Genomic DNA, 23820 nt, shown 5'->3' with positions numbered 1-23820 from the left:
GAATGGGAAGTTTGTTAAACCAGAGAAAGCAGAGGAAGTCAAACCCGTTTCTGAAAGAGAGGTAACTTTTACTCGGAGTCAGTATCCATGGTTACTTATGCTGTGAACCTAACCTGGTCGGGAGCAGGTTTTATTCTCTAAACTCAAGGTTTCTGCCGGTCCCCTCCCCTTTTTAAAGACGAAGCGGTATTTTTCGCTTTAACCTTCATTGTCCACATTTCCGTCACACAAAGACGGTCTAAGTGACAAGAATGGCTTGTCCTTTTTTGGAGGACCCAATAGACGAGGAGGCTGCATTAATTCGTAGAGAATTATATTTACCTCGTACGAGGATTTTGAGAAGACTCGATGTTTTGTCATTTCCCCATACGTTTTTGTGAGCGTTACCGTTTTTCGTTGCAGTCAATTACATATATACAATGAAAACAACATTAGGTCTTGCTATGTAGATGTTTCATATGTCAAATATTGTCAACAAAGCCTACATCCATGACATGCTCAAATTTGACCTGATTGAATTATGTTTTTATACTTCATTTTTAGCTGCTGCCATGTTCTTTTAATTCCTGCAGGATTGCATCTACATGAAAATGAAATCAGGGACATTGAATTAGATTAATGTAACAATTACTTGTTGGAAACACAATTTGCTAGCACTGCTTACTTTCTTAATCCCACATAAACCTATACCACTTGATCAATACAAGGGTAGTGTTGCAGTGTGTGTGTGCTGAGCGGGGTGCGATCCACGAGAGAGAAGGGGAGGGGCGAGTGCAGGTGCAGATGGGGGGGGGGGGGTGAGCACGGAGCGGAGCGGAGGTGTGTGCGTGGTATATATTGTGTGTTCGGAGGACGGAGCACTTAGTTAAATAAAGAGAAGGTGTCATTCCCAGAATAACTGTTTTGGAGTCATTCTTAATCCGCTCTGGAGGTTGAGGGTTTTAAAAGTTCACTTTTAAAAACACAATTGCATGTATTAATATTAAACTGACCAACGTTTGCAAGAGGGGAAGGTTAACAAAAAAGTCCTTTAAACATTACCGACGTTAAAGGCATTCCCCCCCCCCAGATTGGTTCTGTACACTATGCAGCATTTCATGCATTTACACCAGGAATAACACTTCAAAAGTACACTGAAATATCACCATTTTTATTTCACTCCTTACGCTATTTAAAAAGTTATTACAGCCAATATTTTATAACAATGATTTAAATGCAAACTTAGGCATTAACTTGAGCAGCTATGTTTTTCCACGCTAACTGTCTCTGTTTTGCAGATGCAGCGGTGTTGCTTTTCTTCTGGAATATGTGCTCATATTCACTGTAACTCTGCAGCAGCACGTCAAGTTCAGTTGGCGAAAAATATGCAGACCTCTTTTTTTCACGGTTGCCATGGTGACTCGTGATATCTGCGCTCCATTGATAATGGCTTCTTATAGTCGCGGTGCGCACGCTCACCTCAGAATCAGTCCACTCAGAGTTGATTGACCTAACTCGGATCAGCTTCTCTGAAACAGAAAACTCAGAGTTGTTAATCTCCCGATTGACCAACTCAGAGTTCAAGTTCAACCTCAGAGTTGGTTTAACCTCCTTTCTGAAACAGGCCCCAGGTACTTCTGGTGAGAGTTGGATCAAAGATCTCCCTTGGTGGTGTTTGTGGCTACCCGCCAGTGCAGTGGGGCTGAGGCGATCCTGGAGGCAGCCGCCCTCAAGCAGTGTTGGAGTGTGGTCCAACTGTCTGAGTTTATTTTAACCTTCTCTTTTATGGAACTTGTGTCAAGTTTTTAATAAATTATATGTTTTTAACCTATCAAATCCAGTCTCCATTTGGGTTACAAATGTAAGAGGGCGTACGGTCACACAAAGGTCTCTGCTCGTCCCTGCTGTGCAGCTCTGTCCTTCCCCTCTGTCATGTGTTCATCCGTCCACATGAGGGCGCCGTATAGGTCATGCCTGGTGAGCTGGAAGCCAAGAAAAGGAGTGAAAAATGGAGAAAATGAAAGACCTGAGGAAAGCTGCAGTTCAGCCTTCAGGAAGAAAAGTTTAGACCAATAATTACAGAAATAAAAGACATAAAATGATTTTTATAAATCTGAAAGTCACCAAAGTGTTTAACAAACTTTTTTATGAAGTGAAAAGGTCAAATGTTTGTGTGTTGGAAGTCCCAACCTGACAGATGAGCAGAATAATAAGGCATGCAAAGCCGTAACACTGCCCCCTGGTGGACAGGAACTCAGCAGTGCAGCTTCAGGATGGAGTGGCTTCCAACAGATCAGATCAACGTTCTGCTCTCTGCTAAAGAGGCAGAACGTCTCCTTCTAAGAAGAATCCAGAGTTCCTGATCACAAACATCAACTGAAGCCCAAATCAGAGCTGATCAGACTGCATGGAGCCCAAGCTCCAGAAAAGAGGAGAAAAGAAGAAGTCGTCCACATGAAGCTTCACCTTAGAGGAAAAGAGGAGCTGCTGAACTAAAGTACTCGAGTACTGAGGAAGACTTTCAACCTCTGAGTGATTCTGTAGAACATTTGGAACTAGAATGTAGAAAGTGCTTCAGTTCCATCAGCTGTCAGTCTGCAGCAGCTTCATCAGCTGCCTCCATCCTCTCTCTGTGAGTCTCTGCAGAGTTTTTCTGCAGCTGCTGGTTTTTCTGCAGCAGCAGCAGCATCAGAGCCAGAGAGCCAAAGAAAGTGGAAAGTCTGAGAAGAAGCAGCTCTGAAGCTCTGCAGCTGACGGTGCAGCTTCAGGACTCATGAGGAGGAGCACATGCACGGCTCTGATGCTGCTGAACGTCTGACTGAGATGATCCACATTCAGAAGAGAGTTTCAGAGTGAAAGACGTGTGGAAGAAGAGAATCCTGAAGGTTTCTGTGCAGACATGAACTCAGTCAGAGAGCGTCTGAATGTTGGAGGATCCAGAAGAAACCAGGAGCTCATGAAGGTGGTTCTGTTGGAGCAGAGAGCAGAACTCTGATCCCAGTTTCAGGAACAATGCAGGCTCATGTTCTGGACTGAAGAGTTCTCCTGAAATGTTCTGTTCAGACTTCTTCAGGATCACATCTGTGTGTGAATGTGGAGGTTTGTCTGAATCAAGCTGCAGCTCACTTTGAAGCTCCTTCAGGCTCACACAGCAACAATGACAAAGACTGAAGCTGCTGTGCTGCCCTCTAGTGGCTAACATGGCATCTGCAGCACACATTTCTGCATTTCTCAACATTTTTGAAGCTCATCCAGAGAATGCCAAAAGTGTGCAAAGCAGTAATCAAAGCAAAAGGTGGCTACTATGAAGAACCTACAATATGACATATTCTCAGTTGTTTCACACTTTTTTTGTTATGAATAGAATTCCACATGTGTTCATTCATAGTTTTGATGCCTTCAGTGTGAATCTACAATTTTCATAGTCGTGAAAATAAAGAAAACTCTTTGAATGAGAAGGTGTGTCCAAACATTTGGTCTGTACTGTAAATAAAAATATTAAGTGTTTTTATTGTCTTAACCTGAAAAAATCTGTGAATTTATTTAAATCTTTCCCAGTTTTTTATTGAAAAGATCTTTGAAGAAGACACAGAAACAAGAAACAGCTTTAAAATCTTTGTAGATTGTTGGTGAAAAGTGTTTGCATTCCAAAGATCTTTAATTTTTTTCACTTTTCTTCTTTCATTACATCTTAGTTATTTACTTCATAAATTTGTTAATCTAATTTTAATTAAATTAAGTAAATTTCTCTATTGTTTTTCCACTGTAATAAGAAGTTCATAACTATTGCTTGTCTTTGTTATTAACTATCCAGTTTAATGTTTATTTACAGTCGTAATTATTCTCTTTAGAAACAGTTTTTTTAGGATCTTTTTTGCTTGAAATTTTTATTTTTTATTTTACTTGTTTACTTAAGAATTTTTTGTTATTCATGACTGTAGTTTAGAAATACATTAAACAAATCGGATCAGGTTTAGTTAGTTTCTGATGCGTTTTGTAGTCAAATCTGAACATTGGAATGAGACACAGCTATTTGTTCTATTCTTTTAACAATAAAGTTATAAAAAGGAACGAGACACCGCGTGATGACGTCACAACAACTCTGAAAAAGTTTCCTCGATACATTTTTTCTGTTTTGATTTTCTTTTCTTTATTATCTCCTGAAATAAAACTGTTTAAAAACATTTGAAGCTTTTTGAACCATATTGAGGTTCAGTTAAGCAGTTTATACGTTTCTTTTTAAATAAAGTTTCTGAACGTGACCCGGAACGGAAAGACAACGTGGATTGCTGTGATTGTGAGACTAGCAGATGATCGATCGGAGCTGCAATGAAGAGGACGGCGGTGTTTGTGGGAGTTGGAGCTGAAGATCGGTCGTCATATTTATAGATTGATTTAGCTTAAATAAAACAATTCAAAGCAGACAAAACTATAAATATAAACATCCAGGTGGCAGATCAAAATTTTCATTAAAAAAAGTTAAAACACATGACATTGAAAAAAGGAAAAAGTTAATGTCAGGAACGTCTGTAGAAATGTTAAACTAAAGGGTAAAACTACAATGAAAATGATAAAAAAAAATTAAATTAATAAGACTACAATAACAGTTTTTTTCTAAATACCACATTTTAAAGTATTTCATCAAGCTCCATCTGCGATTGTATGTTTGTGGACATTTAGGTGTTATCCGGGGGCCAGAGTTGGTGAAATCGAGGGGAACCTTAGGATGTTAGCTCAGAGTAAGTCCAGGTTCCGTCGAGTCGTGATTCACGCAGGCGGTAATGATGCCCGACGGAGACAATCAGAGGTGGTTAAGTTAAACGTAGCTCCAGTGTGTAAACTTGTTAAGTCGATGTCGGACACTGTAATTTTCTCTGGTCCCCTGCCGAACTTAGTCAATGATGAAATGTACAGCCACTTTTCTTCATTTAACCGCTGGCTTTCTTGATGGTGCCCAGACAACGGCGTTGGTTTTGTGGATAATTGGAGCACCTTTTGGGGGGAAGTCCGGTCTCATGCGGAGAGATGGCGTCCATCCTGATTCTCCTGAGCACATTTTTAGTGCAAGGGGTGTAGACTTCCAACAAACTTAATCCTGATTTGTGACAGTAGTTGACATTGAAATGTTGACTCAGACAACTCATATGTTATCTGTTGTCATCTTGCTCCATCCATATGCATCAGAAAAATGGCAGCTGAATTGACTTTTGGTTGGAGCTGAAAGTAAGAATTTTTTTATGGGAAACATCACACTGGCTCGGTCCAGATCACTTAAACAATCAGTTGGTCCTCCTTTGGTTTCTGTCTTTGTCTGCACCTGTGCAGACTTCCTCCAGAGGTCAGAATTGGACAAAAACAACAAGTGGAAGAACATCAACAAAAACTCAGAACTCAGTCCTGGGTTCAGCAGTCAGAATTGGACCTGGGGAGTCCAGCTTTTGAACCTGCAGAGAACCAACAAACAGCAGAAACCTACACTGTTGGAAAGACTTCACACTTCTAACCGATGTTCATGTCCACTTTATTCTTCACAGATTGGAACAGAACACTGAGAACCAAAAAGAACAGAGGAACAGTTCTAATAGAAAACATGAATCACAAGAACCCCAGACACAAACACCATTCTGGCTCTTTATCCGCCTCTTCCTGAATACATTTTTACTTAATTCTTTCTTAAATAAACCTTTATTTGCTTGGAAGACTAAACAAAATATAAACAATATATTTTTATATTTAAAACAATATTGAAATGTTCACGAACCACATAGTGTTAGATTTAGAGATGTATAGAATAATTCTAGTTTCGCCATGGTAACACATAGACTTAGACAACATTGTTTTAGCTTATACCACTGTCTCGGTAAATACTTGATTCTGATTGACTGCTGGGTGTAGAATAAAAAGTGATATTCCAGTCATAACCGGAGGCCTAAAAATGAAGTTCCGGTCACATAGATTTAATGTTCTATATAACTGCACTGGCATCTTTACCACCACCTTTAGCTTCCTCATCTGGAAAAAAACTAGGGGTAAGATGCGAACTTTATCTCTGAGCTGATGCTTCATTTACCACATTTTTGTTTGCTGCTGTAGCCAAATTCAGTGCCGGCTCCGCCGATGCAATTATGTTACTGTAACAATGTACCACATCATGTAACAAATAGTCCCCTTTTTGTGAAAAACACAATTTAAATACAAAAAATAACAAGAATAAACTACCAAAAACTGATTGAATATTTATTCTTTTTGTAAGTGGCCATGGTATAAGCAGGTTAACGGTCTTCAAAATGTGCGTTAAGAGAAATTAACACATTTTACAGAAGCAAGGGAACACACTTCCACGGTGTAGAAAAATGCACACTGAGTCTGTCAGTGTCCCTTACATAAAAAACAAACACAATGTTTAACTCAAAAACTTTTAACAATATCACAAAAGTACAAAAATCTACCAAAAAATATTAACCAACAAAAACGGAACATTATCAACATTTCTCTAAAAATCAAATCTATGAATTTCATGAAGTTAAATATCTTAAAAAGTGAAACTCCATTATGTTTAGAATCAATACACAATCCCTTTTTTGAGATATGTGATCATAGTGGCGTATAGATGACAAACACCTAAAAATATTGTCTCAGAAGTCAGAAGAATAAAAAAATGTTTTCAGGACTCATGTCACATTTCAGAAAAACTGTTCACTTCAATGCATCCAATAATCACTTCTGCCTCCTTATTACTGAGTAACTGCATCAATGTGGTCTGGAGGCCATCAGCCTATGTACATCTAATGAAAGATCAGGCTGCTTTGATAGCTGACCAGTTTCTCTTCTCCATGCGTCCTCTTGTTCTAAGGTCAACTACATAACTAAAACTTTTATCACATACTTTACACAAAAAGGGTCATTTGAGACTAAATACATCATAAAAACTTGTTTTATATTGTTTACACTGAAAAGGCTTCTCTCCTGTGAGTTCGCATATGTCTTTTGAAATGAGATAAAAAACGAAAACTTTTTTCACATTCTTTACACGAAAAAGGCTTATCTCCTGTGTGAGTTCTCATGTGTGTTTTCAGACTAGATACACAACTAAAACTCTTATCACATTTTTTACAAGAAAGAGGCTTTCCTATTTTATGAATTCTCATGTGTGTTTTGAGACTAGATGTCTGATTAAAATATTTTTTACATTCTTTACAAGAAAAAGGCTTCTCTCCTGTGTGAGTTCTCATGTGTTTTTTGAGATCAGATACATGACTAAAACGTTTATCACATTCTACACAATAAAAAGGCTTCTCTCCTGTATGAGTTCTCATGTGTGTTGTGAGATTAGATAAACAAGTAAAACTTTTATCACATTCTTTACAAGAAAAAGGCTTTTCTCCTGTGTGAGTTCTCATGTGTGTTGTGAGATTAGATGCACAACTAAAACTTTTATCACATTCTTTACAAGAAAAAGGCTTTTCTCCTGTGTGAGTTCTCATGTGTATTTTGAGATCAGATAAATTACTACATCTTTTACCACATTCTCCACAAGAAAAAGGCTTCTCTCCTGTGTGAGTTCTCATGTGTACTTTGAGATCATAAATATAAGTAAAACCTTTGTCACATTCTTTGCAAGAAAAAGGGGTTTCTCCTGTGTGAGTTCTCATGTGTGTTTTGAGACTAGACAAATAACTAAAACTTTTATCACATTCCTTACACGAAAAAGGCTTCTCTCCTGTGTGAGTTCTCATGTGTGTTTTGAGATCATAGATTTGAATAAAGCATTTATCACATTCCTCACAAGAAAAAGGCTTCTCTCTTGTGTGAATTTTCATGTGTCTTTTGAGATGAGATAAATAACGAAAATCTTTTTTACATACTTTACAAGAAAAAGGCCTCTCTCCTGTATGAGTTCTCATGTGTGTTTTGAGATGAGATAAATAACTAAAACTCTTCTTCTGATCTCTGTTCTGTGGGTCTGTGTCATGATCTGTAGTTGATGTTGATTCTTCATGTTGGTTTCCTTCTTCATCCTGACTATCAGTTACATTAAAGCTCTGCTGATTCTTAAGATCTGCTTCACTGTTCTCATTTTCCTCATAAATAGGAATCTCCATCAGGGTATCAGTTTCCTGCTTCAGATCAAGCTGATCTTCCTCCTGACTGAAGAGCTCATCTTTAATCTGTGGAAGTTGTTGTTCCACTTGTTCCTCTTTAATCTGTAGAGGTTCTGGTTCCTGCAGTTCCTCTTTAATCTGTGAAGGTTCTTGTTCTTCATGTTCCTCTTTAATCTGTGGAGGTTTTGGTTCTCCATGTTCCTCTCTAATTTGACAAGGCTTTGGTTCCCCCTGTTCCATTCTTAAATTCCTCTGTTGGTTGCACAGATCCTCTTCACTTGCATAATGCTGAGGGAGGACTGCAGGGACAAAAAGACAAAAAAGGAGACCTTTTATACTTTTAAAAGTCTTTGTGTATTGTCAAGAAATAGTCTGTCTTAGTTCGCTTTCACAGTTAAGACAGAGGTGATGTCAGTCTTTCAGTCTTCAGTAGGTCAAACACCTAATTAAAGAAAATGTATAAGTTTTCATAAAAGGTTACAGACTACATTTTAATAAACACACAGTCCCCACACTGACACACTCATCGTTTACAGTCATAAGGTGGTGGTCATTAATCTTGTGTTCCCTACCCAATCTCTTATGGGGGGAGTCAGACGCTCAGTGGTGGTTGAGTCCCTTAGGCAGGACTCTAGACCACCGGTTCTCAAAGTGTGGCCCGGGAGCCAATGGCGATCTGCAGGAAGATTGTTGTGGCCCTCAAAAAATCCTAAATGATCGTTATCAAACCAGCTGTACTTTGCTTGGAAACATATTGTTTCAGGGTTTCTGTAACAATCTGCAATAAAAAAAGGTTCTTTTGAGAAAAGAGCATTGTGTTGGTGTAGAGAAGTTTTCAAGCTAAGTGGACAAATGCTTACTTTGTCGTACCTCATAGGCTGGATAAAGTTATGTGACTGATTTGCAAGCAGGTAAATGCAATGCTCAAAGAAGTCTATATAAATTTTCACTATGTCACAAATCCTAAAAACTATGACATATTTACCAGATTGTGAGACTAGCAGATTACCGGAGCTGCAGTGAAGAGGACGGCGGTGTTTGTGGGTGTTTTTTACTGCAAAAATAAGCTCCAACAACTACAACGAGGTTATGCTGCACACCAGATAATGTTTACAAAAATGGCTAAATCCAGTGACGCTGTGAGAGAAGCTAGTAGCTACGTTGTGGATGTGTTTAAAGTATTTGACATTGTTTATCAAGAGCAAAAGAAAAAGTTTGAAGAAATAAGTCTGTCAAATGATACGTTTACTAGACAAGTAGAAGATCTGGCCCTCAACCTCCAACAGCAACTGGGAAAACATCTGGAGGGCCTGGTTAATTGTACCATTCACAATTGGTCATTAAAGTTATTATAAACAACTTTTTCTGTTTATCCTTTTTTTCCAGCAAAATTGGCCCCCGGTCTAATGTCGAGTTCCTGATACCCCTGCTCTAGACTAAATCTTAGCACTGGTGCACCTAACATTGTTTGAGGTGCACCAGCACGAACCTTTGGTGCACAGACTTAAATGATTAACTTACGTACTGTTAAACAAATGAAAAATTACATGAAAAAGTTGGTGTTTAAAGACCCACTTCTATTAAATTTGTTCTTGAGCATTTTCCACGATTGAGGACATACATAAAACTTTTTTGAGTATTTCTTTATTAAAATAAGAGCAAATAAAAAGGTGCTGTTTGAAAAAGCTTCTATTTGTGACATAGAAAGTAAAAAGCCTCCCTACTAGTCTCCATTGTGATGCATCCACTTAGAAATAGATCCATGAACGTCTTGTTTTCCTCGTCTGAGCTGAAATCTGGATCAAAACTGTATGGCTAGATAGATCTGATATTGCTGCTATTTTTGTTGCACTGTAATGTTAGGGTAGTGAAGGGCTGTAAGCTAGCGGGAAAGAGTGTAAACAAAGATTTTATGGGATAGTAGTGGTGGGTTTCTTCCACGTCAACAGTCTCTCCACAGCTCAGAGATACATTTCTAATGAATTCCTGCTTCTCTGCAGAGACTATGTCCTAGAAAACAACAGGTTTTTGATTTGGCCTTAAAACAGCATCATCCTAATGAAAAGATAACTGGGAACACTTTGAAAATAGATCAAAATATAGTTGGAGTGGGACTTTAAAATGCTTCACAGAGCTCACATTTAAACTAAAAACCAGATTATAATGTTTATTTCCCTTTCTGCATCACAGTTCATCATTTGCTGTTTCACTAACTTTTTTAGTGTGATATGCTGCTGCTTTTTATTTTCAAACTGAGCACCCTGTTCTGCACCATGATTAGCTAGAGATCTTGTCAATCAATCACTTTGAGCCCCCATGTGGTCCTGCTTGCCCTGGCCTTGGTGGGGGATGCGATTGCTCGGCGGGCGCTTGTTCGCTATCTGCTGCCATGTGGGTGTTGGTGGGGGTCCTGGCTGCTGCTACTGCCGCGGCGGGGGTCTTAGTGTGGGAATGGCTGGGTACTTTCCCTCCTTCTTTTTACATTCCATCATCCATTTTAGAAGAACAGAAAGATCCACTTGATCACAGGTGCTCTCAACTTTGCACAAATAGTTTAAGTGATTAAATGAAACATTTTACATGTTGGTAGAAAATGCATAAGTATGTGTGTGTGAACATCAGCTGTATTGTGTTAATATTGACATGCTTTGTCTTTGGGTTTTTTTGACGACCACAGGTATGTTTGTGGCATTTGGGTGTGTGTGGACAGGCCCCGTCCCCTTTTTGGATTTACATTATTGACTGGAATGATTGTAAAATCCAGCAACTTGTTGCCTTATGCTGCTTCACGGTTCTACCCCCCCCCTCTCTCTATTCTTCTCTTCTTTTCTTTTCCGTCCGGTCCAAAAAAAGACTGTTACAGATATGAGTAAGATGAATAAAGTTTAGCCTAAATTACAAAATGGGTGTATTCAATTATGAAGCTAGCGTATCAAACATTTCATAACCCCTATTGTAACAGTAAAATATGTCCAACACAAGAGGCTTTCAGCTCTCATCTGTTACTAAGCATTTGGACAGAACATGTTAAAAAAAACTACTTTTAGTGTGAAAGATCAATCTCTACATTTATGGATTTATATTTGATTTTTTTTAAGTTTGAATTGATTCAGATTGATTAATTTTGCATATGGTGCGTGATTGGAACTATAATAAACACATTAAACGCATTCATCTTTGCTGATAATTTCCTTTTTCTGCTAGTCCTGTGTTCAGACTTTCCTTCTTTCTTTCAGACTGTTGTCTCCTTTTCTCCCACCGCGAGCGTGCTCTCACTGTCTGCCTCTGCGCTGCACATGACACGTGACTCCCTTTACAGTTACACAAACAGGCGCGCGCTTTCAGAAGCATACATCCTCATTCTACAACAGAAGTGTCCGTCTCGCAAGGAAATAGGAAACAATTTACTGCTTCCTAATTATTCATTTCCATTGTATTCATTTCCATTACAAGCTGCGTGCGTTCTTAAGTGCGCGACACGGCCGCCCACCGGAGGATTTTGTGTTGGGGGGGGGGGGGGTATTACTGTTGTCCTTCACTCTGTAACACCAAACATGAACGTGCGCTGTTAGATTTCCATGAATATCACTACATGTTTTGTTTGGGAACTATTCTTTGCAGCGCAACGTTACGTGTCTGTATAACCAAAGGTGGAGCCTCCTGCCCCGTGTTCTTCATGGGTGTCAGGCTTCATGGCTACCGGAAAGGTGACAAAGTGTCTGCAGTCTGTTTATTACATCCGGACCGCTAAACGGCTGAATCCCAGGCAGGCTAGGTGGTCGTTGTTTTTTACCCGGTTTGATTTTGTTGTGTCGTACCGCCCTGGCTCCGAAAATGTTAAACCTGACGCCCTCTCTCGGCAGCAGGAACTTTTGGTGGGGGAACAGCAGCCCACGACTGTCATACCAACGACCTGCGTAGTGGGTGCTCTCTCTTGCCGGCTGGAGAGGGACGTCAAGGCTGCTCAGGCTCAGGAGCCGGAGCCGGACCCAGGTGGGGGGCCGCCCAATAGACTGTTTGTCCCCAGAACCTGTCGCAGCCAAGTACTCCAGTGGGCCCATGCCACACGCCTGACCTGCCACCCCGGGATCCGCAGGACCGTCTCCTTCCTGCAACGGCGGTTCTGGTGGCCCAGTCTGGCGCAAGACACCCGGGAGTTCGTTTCTGCCTGTACTGTTTGCTTACAGAACAAAACGAGCAACCAACCACCTGCTGGGCTCCTCCATCCCTTAACAGTCCCGAGTCGTCCCTGGTCCCACATCGCCTTGGACTTCGTCACCGGTCTGCCGACCTCTGCTGGTAGGACCGTGATAATGACAGTTGTAGACCGGTTTTCAAAGGCAGCCCACTTTGTGGCCCTGTAGAAACTGCCTTCGGCCGCTGAGACCGCCAAGCTCGTCATGGAACATGTCTTCAAGCTGCATGGGATTCCGGTGGATCTGGCTTCGGACCGAGGACCACAGTTCATCTCTCAGGTCTGGAGGTACTTCTGTGCAGCCTTTGGTGCAACTGCCAGCCTCTCCTCAGGGTTCCACCCCCAGTCCAATGGGCAGGCTGAGAGGACCAACCAGGACCTTGAAGCGGCTCTCCGTTGTTTTTGTTCCCGTCACCAGACTTCCTGGAGTTCCATGCTTCCCTGGGTTGAGTATGCCCACAACACTATGACCTCTTCTGCCTCTGGAATGTCTCCCTTCGAGTGCTCGCTGGGCTACCAACCCCCCCTGTTCCCGGAACAGGAGAGGGAGGTGGCAGTGCCGTCCGTTCAACACTTCTACCGCCGCTTCAGACGAGTCTGGAGGGAGGCGCGTGCCGCACTTCTTCGCTCCTCCGCAACTAACAAGAGGCTGGCTGACCGGCATCGTCGTCCTACACCCGCCAGGTCAGTTGGTCCTACTCTCCACGGCTCACATTAAGTTACGGACAGAGTCGAAGAAGCTCTCACCTAGGTTCATCGGACCGTTCGAGGTGGTGAGGGTGATCAACCCAGTGGCGGTCCGGTTACGCCTGTCACGTACCATGCATATACATCCAATCTTCCATGTGTCCCAGCTGAAGCCCCATGTCACGAGCCCCCTTCAACCACCTCCCTCTTCGCCTCCGGCGCCTCGCGTCATTGACGGCCAGCCTGCCTGGACCATACGCCACATTATGGACGTCAGGTGTCGGGACGGGGATTTCAGTATTTGGTGGACTGGAAGGGTTATGGGCCTGAGGAGAGGTCTTGGGAACCCTCATCCAGAATCCTGGATAAGGGCATGCTCCAGAGTTTTCATCAGTTGCATCCTCACAAGCCCGGTGGTACGCCTCGAGGCGCCCCTTGAGGGAGGGGTACTGTCAGGTACCAGGGGTCAGGGCGGTTAAAATTGTTTTCATTTTCACTTCCGGTTTTATTTTGACAACTTCCGGTTACGTTCCTTGTTTATTTTTGCTGTCTTTACTTTGATTTGAACTGTGATTTGTCGCACCTGGTTTGCACTTCTCTGTGGTGTATATATTCTGTGTTGGCCGGTACTTGTCACCGGATCGTTTTGGTTGTTTGCCTTCTTGGTTCTAGTCGTAAGATTAAATCCCTCTTACATACCTTCTGGCGTCCCGCGCTTGTGTCCACCTTTCGAGTCCTGACACAGTGTCTGCAGTCTGTTTATTACTGGACAATACATAATATTCTGAGAAAATGTCTGTACCAGAGAGCACAGGTGAAACTTGCGTGCAGCTCCAGAGCGGTCCACTGCAGAGGAATCAACACACATCCCCCAACACACGTGTACACACCTTCCTCCTAGTCCTACACACGACACTCACACACAAAGTCAATCTACAACACCTATAGTTAGTTCACAAGTTAGATATGTAGTTGTTAGTTTTTACTGTTATTTGTTGATAAAAAATAGTACGTTGTAATTGTATTTAGTCCCGATGCGGCCGCCGGGGGATTTTGTGGGGTTATTTGGGGGTGGGGGTTGTGGTCAACCGCGACACCGCGCCCCCTGGTGGTTCATCACCGCGGTGATCAAAAATTCGACACCGTCACAGCTCTAATTCCTGGTACTGAACATTCCATCATTGATACCATCCTTACCGCTGTAAACAATAAGGAGAGAAGTGAGGACGTGAAAGAAGACCACCCCCATAGTAAAAAGGTGCAGGTATGTGCATTGTGCAGGCAACCAACTTTTTAAAACACACACTAGCATGCATGTTTTAACTGTGTGTTTTAATGTTAAATCCAGAAAATAACCATAACCATATTAAGAAGAGGAGTGTGTTATTGGAAATAATGTGGCTTTAATTGTGTGTTTGTGTGAGTATATCTTGGCAGGTTACCGCTCCCAAGTAAAAAATAGAGCCCCTTAACACTTTGCGCAAACCTAGCGAGCGTGCAGGATCACTGCTCAGTTAGGATTGCAACTGCAGTGGGGTTACTCGGTAAGAAGTCACCTATTGTTTCTGCCCCACTGGCTCTTTCAAAATAAAGGCTTGTTGTAGCAGAAACCTGAATGGAACATCAGAATGGACTCAAACTGCTGCTGGTTTCAAAGCCTCGTTCTCAACTTCCAGCTGAACTCTTCATGAGTTTGAGCGTCTGTGACAAACTCTACAGTTGAACAACAGCAGTGAAAATCTCCATGGATGTCAACTGGGAGAGAATCAACATGAGATTTCCAAGAGTTTCTGCAGGAACACATCACAAAGTCAGGAGCTGCAAGGGCTGATGGGAGATCTGGGATCCTATTGTGTCATGAAGGAAGCTCCTTCAAACAGGAAAGATTTCATCTGACTAGAGCTGTGATGGTGTGAGATTTTTGATCATCAGTGATTGATATTAGATGGCGCCACGGACGGCTGCCTCTGTGTTTTGGTGTGCTTTACTTTGTTTTACTTTATGTTTTAATTCGGTTTCATGCCTCAGTTCTGGGGGCTCCTTCTCCAGGGACGAGCTCATGAACATCAGAGCTACAACCCCCGTGGACCTTTTTCCTACATTTCTCGCTTCTACCATGGATTTACTGGCTATTTTGACCCAGCAGGCACGTAAGAAGGTGAAGCGCCGCAGGAGAGGCGCGCGCTCAGGAGCGCTGGTGCGTCTCCGCCGGCGCGGATTTCGCACTGCGATGCCCGGAATATTCCTCTCCAACGTGCGCTCACTTTGCAACAAAATGGACGAACTGAGCGTGCTGCTCAACAAAAACAGAGACTTTTCCACTTCCTGTGTTTTGTGTTTTAGTGCGACTCCATACCGGACGCTGCACTAGAGCTTCGGGGATTCCAGCTGCACCGAGCGGACAGATGCGCGAAGCTTTCCGGCAAAACGAAAGGAGGTGGAATATGTTTCTAGATCAACAGCGGCTGGTGCAGCGATGTTTCAAAAGTTTCTCAACTCTGTTCTCCGGACCTAGAGACCTTCATCATCAACTGCAAGCCTTTCTACTCCCCCCGTGAGTTCTCCTCATTCTTCCTCGTCGGCGTTTACATCCCACCGCAGGGCGACGTGCGCGCCGCTCAGCGAGCGCTGGCTGAGGAGATTCTGAGCGTAGAACGGACAAACCCAGACGCCTTAGTCATCGTCCTGGGAGACTTTAATAAAGCCAACCTATCATCTGAACTCCCCAAATATAAACAGTTCATTAAATGTCCGACCAGAGAGGGAAAGGTACTAGACCGCTGCTACACCACCATCAGCGGTGCTTATCGTGCCGTTCCCTGTGCTGCTCTGGGCCTGTCGGACTACATCATGGTGCATCTGATTCCAGCCTACAAGCAGAAATTAAAGCTCTGCAAGCCGGCTGTGAGGACCTGCAAGAAATGGACCAGCGAAGCTGTGGGGGAACTTCAGGAGTGTCTGGACTGCACAGACTGGGACGTTTTCAGGTCTGCCACCAACAGCTTGGATGAGTACACAGACACTGTGACGTCCTACATCAACTTCTGTGAGGACAGCGTCATTCCAACACGCACCAGGGTGAGCTACAACAACGACAAACCCTGGTTCACAGCAAGGCTCAGACAGCTGAGGTCAGAGAAAGAAGCTGCATTCAGAAGTGGGGACAGAGACAAATACAAAGAGGCCAAGCACAGATTTAGCAAGGAGGTGAGGAAAATCAGCCCATGGTGTGAGAATGGAACAGCAATTCTCAGCCAACGACTCTGCTTCTGTCTGGAAAGGGCTCAAGACAATCACCAACTACAAGCCCAGAGCCCCCCATTGTCTGAACGACCTGCGTCTGGCCAATGACCTGAATAAATTCTACTGCCGCTTTGAGCAGACAGCAGGCAGCCCCATCACCTTCCCCCCAGCCATTGTCCAGCAACATCCTTTCCCCCCACAACCCCTCCTGACCCATCCACACAGCTTCACACCTCAGCGCCCCCCTCCCCCCACTCCCCCCTCTCATCACAGAGGGAGATGTAAACAAACTTTTTAAACGGCTGAACACCCGCAAAGCTGCTGGTCTGGACTCTGTCTCCCCCTCCACCCTGAAGCACTGTGCCAACCATCTGTCTCCAGTGTTCACAGACATCTTCAACACCTCACTGGAGTCCTGTCATGTGCCAGCCTGCTTCAAATCCTCAGTCATCATCCCTGTCCCCAAAAAGCCCAGAATTACAGGACTGAATGACTACAGACCCGTTGCCCTGACCTCTGTAGTTATGAAGTCCTTTGAGCGCCTCATCCTCTCCTACCTCAAAGACATCACAGACCCCCTTCTGGACCCCCTGCAATTTGCCTACAGAGCCAACAGATCGGTAGACGATGCTGTAAACATGGCCCTCAACTTCATCCTCCAGCATCTGGACTCTCCAGGATCCTACGCCAGGATCTGTAGACTTCAGCTCCGCGTTCAACACAATAGTTCCATCCCTGCTCCATGACAAACTCTCCCAGCTGAATGTGCCTGACTCCACCTGCAGGTGGATCACAGACTTCCTGACGGACAGACAGCAGTATGTGAGGCTGGGGAAACCCGTCTCAGATACTCGGACCACAAGCACCGGATCCCCCCAGGGCTGTGTCCTTTCACCACTGTTATTCTCCCTGGACACAAACAGCTGCACTGCTGGTCACCAGTCTGTCAAACTCCTGAAGTTTGCTGACGACACCACACTCATCGGCCTCATCGCTGACGGAGATGAGTCGGCCTACAGGAGTAAGATAGCCAGGCTGGTGTCATGGTGCAGCGCCAACAACCTGGAGCTCAATGCTCTGAAGACAGTGGAGATGACAGTGGACTTCAGAAAGGCCCCAGCCCCCCTCCCCCCTGTCATCCTCTGTGACTCCCCGGTGACCTCTGTGGAGTCCTTCCGCTTCCTGGGAACCATCATCAGCCAGGACCTCAAGTGGGAGCAGAACATCAGCTCCATCACTAAGAAGGCTCAGCAGAGGATGTACTTCCTGAGGCAGCTGAAGAAGTTTCACCTCCCTGTAAAGATGCTGGTAAACTTCTACACTGCCATCATTGAATCCACCCTCACGTCCTCCATCACAGTGTGGTTCACTGCGGCCACAGCCAGAGACAAGGCCAAGCTGCAGCGTGTCATCCACTCAGCAGAAAAAGTGATCGGCTGCCACCTCCCGTCTCTCCAGGAGCTGCACATCTCCAGGACCCGGAGACGGGCAGCCAGGATTGTAGCCGACCCCTCTCACCCAGGACATGAACTCTTTCGGCCCCTCCCCTCTGGCAAGAGGCTCCGGTCCATCAGGACCAGGACCTCGCGCCACAAGAACAGCTTCTTCCCCACTGCAGTCAGCCTGTTGAACAGTACCCCAACTCCCCCCAGCTGACCCCCCCACCCCCACCAAAGGACTATCGCTGCTACTTACAGACCATCCCAGCCCACCTGTGCTCCCACCTTACTCAACTGTATATAGTGTGTTGTTGTGTTAATTTAATTTGAGAGTGTGCGACTGAATTTTACATCCAGTCGCACATGTGCGACCAGTAAATTTGCCTCCCCCACCCTACGTATTTTTTTAAACATTAAATGTGGAAGGGGCACGTCAATGATCAATGAAATAATCTGAGACGCAAGCGCACACGCACGCAGACAGACACACACACTCGCGCACATACTCATGAAACGCGAGCACACACTTGCGTGATGCCCGTCTGTGAGGCGGCCACTGCGTGTGAGAAGAATAAGTCACTGTAAGTGGCTAAAATATGTGGAGGGGGCGGGGCCTAAAGATATTTGCGCGCGGGTTAACATCTGTGGCAAGGAAACGGAGACAAATCTCATCACAACCTGATATGTGCGTCTGAGCTATGGGTAAGTGAACTATTGATTCGTTCTTCCGACCTGCGGCTAGTGTACCAGTGCCAGAGTGTACAGCAGGGGTCTCAAACTCGCGGCCCGCGGGCTATTTGCGGCCCCCAAGATGATATTTTGCGGCCCCACCTTAATATGAAAGTTTAATGTTACTGCAGCCCGCCAGTTTTAATGAATGACACTTTTTCATTGTCGTGCACGGAGATGACCAACCAATCACAGTGGGGTAAATGACTGTTGGGGGCGGGACAATGACAGGGCTTGAAAGCAGGACACCTGACAGCCCCCTCCCTCCCCAGACCACATTAAGTAGTTCCTTACTTTCCTTTCTAGAACGTATCTATTCGCTCGTAATTTTCTAAATACATGCAGTCCGTGCTGAACTTTTCCCTGGGTTACACGGAACCGGAGGAAGGTTTAAGTTTTGGTTACGGTTACGGCGGCGCATCAAACGGTTATGCACCGCTGTTACGGCAGCAAACCGCTCCCGCGGGAGTCGGGTAAGCTGAGGAGAATAAATGTCCCCCATGTACATGCGTGACAGCTAACGGGGCTTGAACATTAAACACGTGCGAGCAAAAACATTAGTTTTAGACACACTGAAAATACGTGGGGAAAATGCAACGATAGACGTGTTTGAGATGAACCGGGACCTCGCCTGGATCGTTGGGGAGACCAGGTGGGGGGTGGAGGGGTGGGGGCTGTGAGATGAAGGCGAATCTGCAGCAAGACTGAAGGACAACAGGAAATTGGAGTTGTCCTTAACATTCAATTTAGTTTTAATATGCCTGTCCCCCTTAGTGTGATCTGTGTTATTATATATTTATTTTATGATTATTTTAATGTTTTGTAATGCATGTAGCCTTTTTTTTAATGAATTGGTATTTTAAATTATTTTAATCACTAACTACAAAAACCATCAGGACACATGTCCCATAATGCATTTCTTTGTAGTCTGTAGGGCAGCTTTCAGTCAGTTCAGTTTCTGTTAGGTACCAGGAGGGGCCAGGGCGGCCGATATTGTTTTTGATTCACTTCCTGTTTTAGTTTGACACTTCCGGTTCTGGTCACAAGTTACACTCGTTGTCTTTACCTCATTGATTGTTTTCACCTGTTTCCACTTTAGTCACTGTATATATTCTTTGTCAACCCAGTCATGGTCACAGGATTGTTTCGTTGTTTGTACTCTCACGAGAATAGTCGATTAAATTCGAGTTATACGTATCCGCTGGCGTCCTGCGTTTGTGTCCACCACCCGACCCTGACATTACGATCCTGTCAATAATGGACACAGCGGGCGCTGATCATTCTGGAGCTGATGCCGGTAACCAGGAGCGGATCATCCAGCTCCAAGCAGAACAGCTTGATTACCTGCGTCGAGGGATGCTGGAGATGGCCGGTCGCCAGGAGCAACAGTTAACCGCGCTCCACAAGCGCCTGGACCTCCTGGCCACGCAGGTTCAGCCGTCTTCTTCATCTCACACGCCTCATCCTTCCTCCTCCTCCTCGCCGGCTCCTGTGGCTCCTTTTCAGACTTCTCCGGCTCCTGTGGTGCAGCTGGCCCGGCCAGAGAGGTTCTCCGGTGACTCTGGGGACTGCAGGGCGTTCATCACGCAGTGTGAGCTGCACTTCGAACTACACGCCGCAGCGTTCCCTACGGAGCGGTCCAAGGTGGCCTTCATGATATCGCACCTCACGGACAGAGCTGGAGCATGGGCCACAGCAGAGTGGCAACGTGGAGCCACGACCTGCGCATCTCTTCCTGCCTTCCTGGAGGCGTTCACCCAGGTCTTCCAGCACACAAAGCCTGGGAGGGAGGCAGCCCGGGCACTTATGCGGCTGCGACAGGGGCCTCGGCGGGTGGCTGATTACGCCATAGAGTTCCGGACTCTCGGTTCAGAGAGCGATTGGAACCCCGCTGCGCTGACGGACGCTTTCCTGGAGGGTCTTTCCGAGGAGATGAAGGACCATCTCGCGCCGTTGGAGATCCCGTCGTCCTTGGAGCCCCTGATAGCCCTCGCTATCAGGATTGACAATCGCCTGCAGGATCGCAGAAAAGGACGTCGGGCGGAGGTTCCCCGTTTCGAGGGACGCCCCGTGGACTCTTCACGCTCCTCTCATCATGCTTTGTCTGCTGCTCCCACAGATCCTTCGGAGCCCCTGACGGACGAACCTATGCTTTTGGGACATGGGCGCCTATCCTCCGCTGAACGTAAACGCTGGATAACGGCAGGTGAGTGCTCCTTACTGTGGTCAGCGGGGTAATTTCTGCAGGGCCTGCCCAAAAGTCACCGCTCGTCATTAAGTGTGGGCACACTGACGAGTGGAGGTCCAGCGCCCACCATTTCTAGTCCTGCCTCGTGCCTACTGGAGGCTCATGTTATGTTTAAGGTTGGGGGGGTTCCCGTTCGGGCCTTATTGGACTCTGGGGCTGAGCAGAACCTCATGGATGCCGAGCTGGCCAAACACCTCTTACCACCGAGTCGCTTCCCCGTCCGTTATTAGTTAGCTCTCTTAATGGTGAGATTGTTTCCACCGTCAACCAAATTACTGAACCAGTCCATCTCATAATTTCAGGTAATCATCACGAGTTCACCCGGTTTTACGTATTTAAGTCATCTCTCAATCCTATAGTTTTGGGGTTTCCCTGGCTCTTGGCTCATAACCCCGTTATCGACTGGCCCTCTGGTCGCATCCATCGCTGGAGTGATTATTGTCATGAGACCTGTTTGCGCTCAGCTCGACATCCGGAGGCCGATCCCGCTGTCCCGGTGGGGCAGCCGCCCTCACCTGACCTATCCGGGGTGCCTTCTGAATACCATGACTTGGGGGAGGTTTTTTCTAAGGATCGGGCTCTATCGCTTCCACCTCACAGGCCTTATGACTGTGCCATCACACTGCAGCCAGACGCAACGCTGCCCAAGAACCACCTCTACAACCTGTCGAAACCGGAGAGGGAGGCCATGGAGCGGTACGTGGCTGATTCCCTCAGGTCTGGACTCATCAGGCCGTCCTCATCGCCTGTAGGGGCCGGGTTCTTTTTTGTTGGAAAGAAGGATGGGTCGTTACGACCCTGCATCGACTATCGGGGGTTAAACGCCATTACTGTGAAGAACCGGTATCCCCTTCCTCTGATGAACTCCGCCTTTGAGTCACTGCAGGAGGCCAGGGTGTTCACCAAGTTGGACCTGCGGAACGCCTACCATTTGGTGCGTATCAGGGAGGGTGACGAGTGGAAGACTGCATTCAACACCCCACTCGGACACTATGAATATCTGGTGATGCCTTTCGGTCTGTCTAACGCCCCTGCAGTGTTTCAGGGACTCATTAATGATGTGCTTCGGGATTTTGTTCATCACTTTGTTTTTGTCTACCTGGATGATATCCTGATATTTTCTAAGGATTCCAGCGAGCATAGGCGGCATGTTCGTCTGGTTCTCCAGCGGCTTCTCGAGAACAAACTGTATGTAAAGGCTGAGAAGTGTGAGTTTCACTCCCCTTGTGTTTCGTTTTTGGGTTTTGTCATCGCGGGTGGGGAGGTACGAACCGATCCTGCCAAGGTTTAGGCGGTTGTGGAATGGCCCACCCCTGTTAACCGTAAACAGTTACAACGGTTTTTGGGGTTTGCCAACTTCTTACGCCGCTTTATCCGTAATTTTAGCTCTGTCGCAGCACCCCTCACGAGCCTGACATCCACCTCCTCTGCTTTTCAGTGGACGGAGGCCGCTGAGGCTGCTTTTGTCAAGCTGAAGCATCTGTTCACCACCGCGCCTGTCCTGATCCAACCAGATCCCTCCAACCAGTTCATCGTGGAGGTTGACGCTTCTGATATTGGGGTAGGGGCTGTGTTATCACAGCGGTCGAGCACGGATGACAAGCTCCATCCGTGCGCCTTTTTCTCCCGCCGGCTTAACCCGGCCGAGGTGAACTATGATGTGGGGGACAAGGAGCTTCTAGCGATTAAGTTGGCTCTTGAGGAGTGGAGACACTGGTTGGAGGGGGCGACTCAGCCGTTTGTGGTCTGGACCGACCATAAGAACCTCTCGTACATCCGGACCGCTAAACGGTTGGATCCCAGGCAGGCGAGGTGGTCGTTATTTTTCACCCGTTTTGATTTTGTTGTTTCTTACCGTCCTGGCTCCAAGAATGTAAAACCTGACGCCCTCTCTCGGCAGCAGGAACTTATAGTGAAGGATCAACATCCAAGAACAGTCATACCGGCATCCTGCGTTCTAGGTGCCCTCACTTGGCGGTTGGAGAGGGACATCAAGGCTGCTCAGGCGCAGGACCCAGACCCAGGTGGGGGGCCGCCTAATAGACTTTTTGTTCCCAGGACCTGTCGCAGCCAGGTTCTCCAGTGGGCTCATGCTACGCGCCTGACCTGCCACCCCGGCATCCGCAGGACCATCTCATTCCTACGCCGACAGTTCTGGTGGCCCAGTCTAGCAAGGGACACCCGGGAGTTTGTTTCTGCCTGCACAGTCTGTGCCCAGAATAAGACCACCAACCAACCTCCTGCTGGGCTCCTACACCCTTTACCAGTCCCGAGCCGTCCTTGGTCCCACATTGCCCTGGACTTCGTCACCGGTCTGCCGTCCTCAGCTGGTAGGACGGTCATCATGACAGTGGTGGACCGGTTTTCGAAGGCAGCCCACTTTGTGGCCTTGCAGAAGCTGCCTTCGGCCGCGGAGACTGCCAAACTCATCACTGATCATGTTTTCCGGCTTCATGGTATTCCGGTGGACCTGGTCTCGGACCGGGGTCCACAGTTCATTTCCCAGGTGTGGAGGTCCTTCTGTGCAGCTTTCGGTGCCACTGCCAGTCTCTCCTCAGGGTTCCATCCTCAGTCTAACGGGCAGGCTGAGAGGACCAATCAGGACCTCGAGGCGGCCCTCCGATGCATCTGCTCTCATCACCAGACCTCCTGGAGCTCCATGCTTCCCTGGGTGGAGTATGCCCACAACTCCATGACCTCGTCTGCAACTGGTATGTCTCCTTTTGAGTGCTCCCTGGGTTATCAACCTCCTTTGTTCCCGGAACAGGAGACAGAGGTGGCGGTACCATCCATCCAACACCTTTACCGCCGCTGCAGAAGAGTCTGGAGGGAGGCGCGTGCCGCACTGCTTCGCTCTTCCGCAACCAACAAGAGGCTGGCTGACCAGCACCGCCGCCCAGCCCCCGCCTACGCGCCAGGTCAGTCAGTCCTCCTCTCCACTGCTAATATCAAGTTGCGGACAGAGTCGAGGAAGCTCTCCCCCAGGTACATCGGACCTTTCCAGGTGGTGAGGGTGATTAACCCCGTGGCGGTCCAGTTACGCCTACCACAAACCATGCGGATCCATCCAGTTTTTCACGTGTCTCAGCTTAAGCCACACATCACGAGTCCCCTGCATCCGTCCCCCACACCACCACCGGCGCCTCGCATCATCGATGGTCAGCCCGCTTGGACCTTCCGGCGCATAATGGACGTCAG

General features: G+C 46.2%; 4 protein-coding genes across 8 annotated transcripts in view; 1 reads left to right on the top strand and 3 right to left on the bottom strand.

The window, feature by feature from the left end:
• LOC101172629 (zinc finger protein 436-like) overlaps nt 1-23820 on the top strand; it is a 1005429-nt gene that overhangs the window by 27502 nt on the left and 954107 nt on the right. The window lies entirely within an intron of this gene.
• LOC110016657 (zinc finger protein 502-like) overlaps nt 1-23820 on the bottom strand; it is a 970715-nt gene that overhangs the window by 83310 nt on the left and 863585 nt on the right. The window lies entirely within an intron of this gene.
• Nucleotides 1-23820, bottom strand: part of LOC105355262 (NACHT, LRR and PYD domains-containing protein 12) — a 517064-nt gene that overhangs the window by 182180 nt on the left and 311064 nt on the right. The gene's annotated exons all lie outside the window — the stretch shown is intronic.
• Nucleotides 5484-23820, bottom strand: part of LOC101175616 (gastrula zinc finger protein XlCGF28.1-like) — a 48666-nt gene continuing 30329 nt past the window's right edge. For both annotated transcript variants that reach the window (XM_023962664.1, XM_023962665.1), the window contains one exon: nt 5484-8380. In XM_023962664.1, coding sequence (XP_023818432.1) covers nt 6924-8321 — 1398 coding nt within the window. In that variant the 5' untranslated portion in view covers nt 8322-8380 and the 3' untranslated portion in view covers nt 5484-6923. The remainder of the gene's footprint in view (nt 8381-23820) is intronic.

This window comes from Oryzias latipes, chromosome 2 (genome assembly GCF_002234675.1).
Source record: "Oryzias latipes chromosome 2, ASM223467v1".
NCBI lineage: Eukaryota > Metazoa > Chordata > Actinopteri > Beloniformes > Adrianichthyidae > Oryzias > Oryzias latipes.
The sequence above is the reverse complement of the archived record's forward strand: the minus strand, read 5'-3'. Positions and strand labels throughout refer to the sequence as shown.